A 7,944-nucleotide genomic window follows, 5' to 3' on the forward strand; every position below is an offset into this window, starting at 1 on the left:
CCCAAAATTGAAAGAAAAAAGTTTTTTTCCCAAGTACCTTAATAATCACAATTCTAAAATATATTCTAGCAAGTTAGCCTACCACAAACACATGCTACTGAAATTCTGCAGCCTTGAGCATGCATGCACAGCGAGTGTGGCAACACTACTTTACATATCCACAGAGAATCTTCAAAGCCTCCCGATAAATGGCACATTTTGAAAAAGTACTGAAATGTAACTAGTCAGGACACAGGTACCATCTTAAGGACATAAGGATAAATAAACTACTGCCATTCTCACGTTAACAATGAGAATTTCAAAATACCTATGGTAAAATATTTGAGGTGCAAAAGTAAAGGAGAAAGACCTATCAGCAGCTATTGAAACTTGTTTTCATTGTACAAATTTAATCTAGTTTTAACTAAGATATTATTTCAGAATGTAACAGCATCACCTAACAGATTCTGCTTAGTAATTTCAAAAATTTTGTGTTACATATGTAACTAGAAAATTCAGCAATGGATTAAATGCCTTAATTTGCATCCCCACAGATTTGAATCAGAATGCCAAAAAGACAGTAATCGACTACTTAGTCGTAGAATCCTTACACGACGGCGGCAGTAATACAGTAGACAGGTTTGCATCTCTCTTTCTTTACTGTACCTCGTACACAGGGTCCTGCTGTTCAACATGTAGGCATAAGCGCTACTACAGAAACCAATAACTGAACACCAAACCACAAAGTGTCAAATATACGGTCGTAATATATATATAGATGCTACTAACTGAGAATATTGCTATTTGCTACTTCTAAATAGAAGCTATGTGAATACTAAACTGTTTATTCGAAAATGCACAGGGAAAAATATATTTTATTCTCCCATTGAGACATCAAGAATCTATTCACCACACTAACAGCTGTTTAATGGCCTTCAGGCACAGGACATGATTCTCCAGCCCTGGCTTTGCCAGAACTCCCAACACAGGCAATCTATTTGGCATAAAGAGAGCTGCATATTCCGAGTTTTTCTGCTGCAAAACAAACGACTGACACACACACACAAACTCAGAGCAGCTCAACAGAATTTTTTTTTCCTAATACTTGCTATATATCTTAGGCTATACAGGTACTCCTGAAAAGACCCAGGTTCTCTCTTTGCGTGTAGGTGTATGTAAATCTTACACACGTGGACAAAGGAGAAAGACATATAAGAAGCACACACACACACAGAGGCCAGCTAATGTGTTAAGCTACTGCAGTGCAAATCAGAAGTGAAGAATAAAAGAAGCCTGAGGACTCTAAATATCCGTACACTGCCAAGGAATTAATCAATAATCAAAATAACTGAATGACAAGGTACTGTACTAGCATCACACAACTCCTCCACAATCAAATCAATGTATCTGCATGAGCAATATCCATCTGCTTTGAAAACGCGTGTTTCTTCAGAAACAAGAGGTCTGTCTCTCTTTCAAGCTTACATCTCGTCTCACGATTGGGTAAGGCGATTAAATGAAATGGAAGCAAAATCTTCTTAAATAATTTAATAGGCTGGACAAACACAGAAGTCAGTTCAGAGTGGGACGCCACAGTTCGGCATGTTACAAAAACTACCCATGCTGAGGCAAGAATTTCCTGAACAAGTATCTCGGATGTTGTAGCCTACTGACCGTCCTTTTTCTCTGTTCGCAGCACAATAGTTTCTTATAGGCGTAGAGGCCAATCATCATCTGCTTTGCAAAGACACATGACAAGTGAGTATATTCTAATGTGCGTAAACACATAAAGAGAGTATATACACAGATGATTTAAAAAAAATAAAGAGAAGCCTTCTGTTCAAATGCTGGACTGAATATTCCATTTTTCTCTTTCAAAAAGCAATCAATTTCTCTACTTAATGATATAACACACATGGAGATTGACACTTGGGAATTAATAAAAAACAATGTAAAAAAAAATTGTGTTCTGCAAGCTAATGGTAAGTATTTATTTTTTATTTCACACAACCTATTTTATACATTAAAAATACTAATTTAAAATCTAAGAAAATTTCTTATCTCAATCACTTACTGGTTAAGTGGAAAAATCATAATGTAAAGAACACTGATGACCTGTCTTTGTGACAATTATTTCGAGGAAAAAAAAAATAACAGTTAAAAAAAAAATCAAAGAAATTGTGCTCTTGCCAGACTATTCTTTCTGAGCTGCATCCTAATTCTTACGGTACCAAAAAAAAAAAACCCCACCAAAAGAGAAAAGAAAAGAAAAGAAATCTGTGAGAGAGGATGTAAACCCATAAATATAAGGAAGTATTTCTAAGGGTCATACTGAGGACATAATGAATTTACTTTCACTCCTCCAATAAAAATAATATACTTTAAACAATTTCTGCCGTGAAGAAATAGCACTCTGAACTAACATGTACTATGTCTATCTGACGACAATTTTCCTAGCTTTCAAAGCCATAAATTCTGAACTACCTGTGTTTAAAGGCAAGCAGACAATGCAAATATTTTTAAATTAATTATGAAAGGTTATGCATATGAAGTCTCATTACCTTATGGCTTCCAGTGACCCTTTTACCAATGCAAATTTAAAAAGGTAAAAACTAGCACTCACAAAAAAATCTTATTTCCCTGGAAGAAATAGGAAAAGGAATAAAACCGAAAAATGTGACAGGTGTGGTCTGTTGGAAGTAGACAAACACACACACAGCCAGCCCATCCAGGATTTCTATTATTATTTTTTTCAGGATTAATACATCGTTCACAATATTAAGCGATGCTTTCTCCAGGTTCTGTTCATTACTTTATGGAAAGATCCAGCTGTTTGAGGACCCCAAAAGCATACACCTGCATTTGTTCCTGCCAGTCCTCGTTGTTAAAAGCTATTAAAAGATTTAACAGTTCTTAATAGAAAGATCTTGTTGAAGGGAAAAGAAACCCATAAAATTCTAATGCACTACTCCATTTAACACAATTCACTTTCCTACTGAGAATTCAAGCCTAATCTCACACTTGTGTAGAAAAATAATGAGATCAACAACTCCCGATGCTTCCTGAAGTATTCTAACCACAATTCAAACGCAAAAGTAGATTGTGCCCCCGAATATCTGGATTCGCTGCAGAGATGAAACAAACGTAACCTCTGACAGAACGGCTCCTTTCGCCCTTCTTTGTACAACACACGGCGTTTTCTCACCTACAGCAGCTACGCGCAAACGGGGGGTTTTTAAGAGGCATGCATAGGTTAGGTATCGAGCTAATAGAAATGTAATGAAATTAGGATTTGGATTAATTTTTTAATATATAAAAATCTAATTCCTTGCATAACATCCATAAGCTGTAACATTACAAAATGTATTTAGAGGCACGAGCACAACTTGAAATTCCGAATCCTCGTCCATGCACTGTTATTACAAGATAGTCCCCTACCGCCTCCAATTAGCATAGAATTAAAAATTTAGGAAAAAAAAATTAAAAAAAAAAAAGAAAATAAAGCGTTGCCCAGAAAAACCACGCCATGTAACCAAAGTGAACGGGGGGCGGAGGGAGGTGGGAAGATGCCCCCGGTTTTTCAGCGCGCCGGCGGCCAGCACGGCTGGTGCCGATGCAGAGGCCGTGCGTGTGCGCCTCTCCCCGCCCGCGTCACCTCGCCCCGCCGGCGCGACTGCCGGGTGTTATTTGTGGCGGGGGTTTCTGTGACTGCGCCGCTCAGCACTTCTATTTACATCAGCGGCGCGAGGTGCCCAATGGCGAGCGGGGAGCCAATCAGATGGCAGATTAGATGTCAACTCGGAGGCAGCTGTCTGGAGACGGTTGCAGCCAGTTTACCTCCACAATTCAAATTCCGAACCTGGCGGAGGAGACCCGGCCGCTCCTGGGGCCCGGCCTTCCAGCGGGGCACGGCCTCCCCGGCCAGGCGCGGCCCGGCGGGTTCCCCGCACCGCACAGCACCGCACAGCACAGCACCGCACCGACGCGCCCGCCCCGGAAAGGCGCTGCGCCACGGCCCGCCGCCCCGCGATCATCGCGCCCATCTATCGATCGATCGATCGATCGGCGGAGTTACCGGGCTGAGGCAGGGGGTGCGGGCGCGGGTGGTGGCGGCCCGCCCGGTGCCCGCGCCCCTTTGCTGACGCCAAGGACTTTCCGTCCTTTTTTTTTTTTTTCCCTTTTTTTTCTTTTCGTTTTCTACCCCCCCTCTGGTTTGGATTTCCGCGTGTGTTTGGGAAGAGAAACGTAGTTGTGCGCGCGCGCACCCACGCGCGCTTCCGCTGGTGGACAAGTCCCCTTAAGGTCACCGGACCGAGGCACCCCACGCGCCCCGGCCCGCGCCGCGCGGACTAAGGCGCGGGCACACGCGCGCACACACACACACGCGCGCCCTTCCCACAGAAAAAGGAGCCCGGCCGCGTTCCGTGGATCTCACTGCGGTAACTCCATCAGTGACAAACTAAATTTGATAAGAGCGTGCAACGGCGCAACTCGTTCTGTTCAAAACCAAACCCCCCAAAATTAAATGTAACAGATTAAGAAGAGAGGAAAAAGGGCGGAAAAAAAAAACCCAAAACCCAAACCCGTCCGGTGAAAGATAATGGAGGCTGTCCCCCGGGAGCCCCCCGGGTCCGACACTCCGGTTACAAAATCCACCCCCCCGCCCCCGTCCCAAGCTGCCTGTCCTCCGGGCCCTGCGTCTCTCCGTCGCTCTTTCAAAGTGGAGGGGGAAAAAAAAAAATATATATATTAATTGGGTCTGAGCACAACCTCATTTCGGCAGCGAACGCCGCACTCCGGTGCCTCCAGCCCCGGCGGGGCCGCGCATTGTGCGCTCGCTGCTCACCCCTGCTACGGAAGCAGCGAGGAGCAGAACTGGCCCGGAGGGGAAAAAAAAAATTAAAAAAAAAGGGTAAAAAAGAAAGAAAAGAAAGAAAAGAGAGAGGGCTGGGGGGGGGGGAGGAAAAAAGTGAATTATAAAGAAACTAAGACCTCGACACGAGTGGCACGGAGGCGGGGAGCAGTCATTAATCGAGCGCGGGGGGTTACCTGCGTCCTGCTGATGGCCTGCCCGGTGTTCCCGGGGCTCATCGCCGGGTGATTCCTTTGTTGTGCCGCTGCCCAGGCCGGGTTTGCCGCTCCGTACTGGGCGCCCATGTCCTTGCCCATGCCCATGCCCGCCGCTGCCTGCTGGCTTCCCGGGGCGGCCGCCGCTGCCTGGGGCTGGGGCTGCGGCGGCGGCGGGGCGCTGGGGCTGCTGTAGTCGGGGTAGCTGCTGCCGTAGCTCCGCATCATGGGGCTGGGGGACGTGAGCAGCTGGTTCAAGGTAGGGGTGGCCCCGGACGGGTGCTGGTTCTGCCCGGAGAACCGCGCGAAGCCGCCGGCCGCCGCCGCCGCGCCGGCAGCAGCCTTGCCGAGGCCGGCCCCGCCGCCGGGGCCCATCATCATGCCGCCGCCCGGCTGCCGCGGGGAGCTCAGCACCCCGTAGCCCGCCGCGGAGCCCCCGTAGCCGCCGCCGCCTGCCCCGGCGGCCGCCGCCGCCACGGCTCCCGCGCCGCCGCCGCCGCCCGCGCCGCCGCCGCCGCCGGGGCCGCGGCCGTAGCCCGGGTAGTGGTTGTACTGGCTGTTGGGGTAACCTTCGTGGGAGTTTTGCAGGGGGTCCATGCTGTTGGGGGCCGCCGTGGGGTGCATTATCCCCATCCCGGGGCTTTGTTGTCCGCCATGTTGATCAAAGCAAGGCCCGGCGCGGCTCGCCGTAGCGCTGCTGGCAGGGGCAGGGGCAGCGTTGCCATAATAGCTATTGAACTCCGAGACACCCACCGCGGAGGGGCCGCCGCCGCCTCCCCCGCTCCCGCCGCCGCCGCCGCCGCCGAGGCCGCCGCCGCCGCTCCCAGCGCTCGGGGGCGGCTGCTGGGGCTGCTGCTGTCCGCCCAGGGGTCCCAAGCCGGGGTGATCGTAGCGGCCGCCGATGGGCTCGCCCATCTTGCCGGGCATCTCCTCCTCGTCGGCGCCTTTATTCAGCATTTGCTGCGGCTGCTGGGGGGGCTCGGCCTGAGCGCCCAAAACACTGTCTTTTCCTCCATGTTGCTGCTGCTCCATGTCTGCACTGGGCTGAGCAGCGCCGCCACCGCCACCGCCGTTGTTGTTGCTGCCGCTGCCGCCGCCGCCGCCGCCGAGGCTGCTGTTGTTATTCTGCACGGGATGGTGCTGAGGCGGCGGCTGCTGCGGCGGCGGCGGCGGGAATTGATTTAGCTGCTGCTGTAGTGCATGGTGGTGGTGGTGCGGGTGGTGGGCATGGTGGTGGTGGGCATGGTGATGCGGGTGGTGGGCATGGTGGTGGTGGGGCGGCGCGGCGGGGTGATCGCCTCCGACGCTCTTCAGCTTGTGGTTGGGGAGCAGCCCCGTCTCCATGGCCGAGCCCGGGTTGGAGGAGGAGGAGGAGGAGGAGGAGGAGGAAGAAGAAGACGAAGAAGATGAAGATAACGCCGAGGAGCTTCCACCTTCCTTCAGAGCCGGCTCCGAGGAGGAGCCGCCGCCGCCGCTGGCGTTGTTGTTGTTGTTACCGGCGGCAGCGGCGGGAGCCGCGTTATTGGCCATGTTCAGCGGCTCGCTGTGGTGGTGGAGGAGATGGTGATCTACATTATTCACGCTGCCGCTGCTGCTGCCGCCGGCCGGACTCCCCTCTCCGACCCCCAGCGCGGGGCCCGGCCCGGGAGCCCCCGCGGCGGCGGCGGCCCCGGCCCCCCCCGGGCCCCGCTCCGGGCCCAGGCCGCCCGGCAGGCTCGGGGCTTTGCCCTTGCTGTTGTTCGCACCCGCCGGAGCCGCTGCGACTTGCGCGGCCATGATCATCGCAACATTGCGAATCCGGAGAAATTAGTACTGATAATTACAAAAAAAAAAAATTTAAAAGAAAAAAATGAAAAAAAATCGACGCCTACCCTCAAAAAAGGGGGGCGAGCAGAGGTGGGGGAAGGGAGCGGAGAGGGGCAAAAAGAGAAGCGGCCGGGGAAGGGACTTGACTGAGCCAAGAGTATCCCCTGCGGACCGCTCCGCACGCACCAAATTACAGAAATTTCCCTCCCCGAGTCCGTGATTGAGATTAGAAATGGTAAGAACGCCTTACGGTCTGTGCCTGTTCCTGCTGTGTGATTTCATGTTGAAAGTTTTTTGTTCAGGTTTAAATGAAACTTTTTTTTTTTTTTTTCCTCCTTTCCTCCCTAACCCGGATATGGGTAAACACACGTCTGGCGGAGCCGCGCTGGCCCAGCATGGCATGAGCGAGCGAGCGAGCCAGCGCCGGCAGCCATCGCCCCCTCCGCCCCGATCGCTCCCGCGCACTCGCAAAACGTGGACTGGACTCTGCCCGGCTCCGGCTCCCGCTCCCCGCCGCCGGCAGCAGCGCGGCGGACTGGGGGGGCGCGGCCCCCTCGGGTGCCCCTGCTCCTAGTCGGGTCCCACTCGTGTGCGCGCCGAGGGGCGCGGCCGGCGCGGGATACCCAAACGCGCGGGGGGGTGCTCCGAGGCGAAGGGTCGAGGCGAGCCCCGCCGGGCGCCCCGGACCGCCTAACGCCGCGGGGTGGAGGGGGGACACACACCGGGGCTGGCTCCGCCGGTGCGGGGCCAGGGGTGCCGCCGGCGGCGCTGCCCTGCTGCGGCGAGAGGGAGGCGAGGGGGCAGCCTCGTGTCCAGATGTGCTCGAGCAGAGGCATCGGTCAAACTTTCGGGGACCGCACGCTGCCCGCCCCCCTCACAACCCCACCCCCCCACCCCCAGCCTCGTGCATCGTGCTCAAAAGGCTTCTCGTTGTATTGCGAGGGTAGGGAAACCTTTGCTATTTGACGGAAGAATGAGAAATTACGATTTTTTTTCCCTCCCCCCCCCCCCAGAAGATTTATATTGTGTGCAGACGGTTGTAAAATTTAACCTAAAATTCTGCAGCGGTAGCATCTTTGCAGTTGTCCACAT

At 52.4% G+C, this 7,944-nt stretch overlaps 1 protein-coding gene across 8 annotated transcripts in view; it reads right to left on the bottom strand.

The window, feature by feature from the left end:
* ARID1B (AT-rich interaction domain 1B) overlaps positions 1-7,583 on the bottom strand; it is a 336,150-nt gene extending 328,567 nt beyond the window's left edge. For 6 of the 8 annotated variants that reach the window (XM_054822466.1, XM_054822470.1, XM_054822463.1 and 3 more), the window contains exon 1: positions 5,029-7,583. In XM_054822466.1, the coding sequence (XP_054678441.1) occupies positions 5,029-6,828 (1,800 nt within the window). In that variant the 5' untranslated portion in view covers positions 6,829-7,583. The remainder of the gene's footprint in view (positions 1-5,028) is intronic. The other 2 variants (XM_054822471.1, XM_054822468.1) reach the window with 1 other exon arrangement.
* Positions 7,584-7,944: the final 361 nt, after the last annotated feature.

This window comes from Grus americana, chromosome 3 (assembly GCF_028858705.1).
Source record: "Grus americana isolate bGruAme1 chromosome 3, bGruAme1.mat, whole genome shotgun sequence".
Classification (NCBI taxonomy): domain Eukaryota; kingdom Metazoa; phylum Chordata; class Aves; order Gruiformes; family Gruidae; genus Grus; species Grus americana.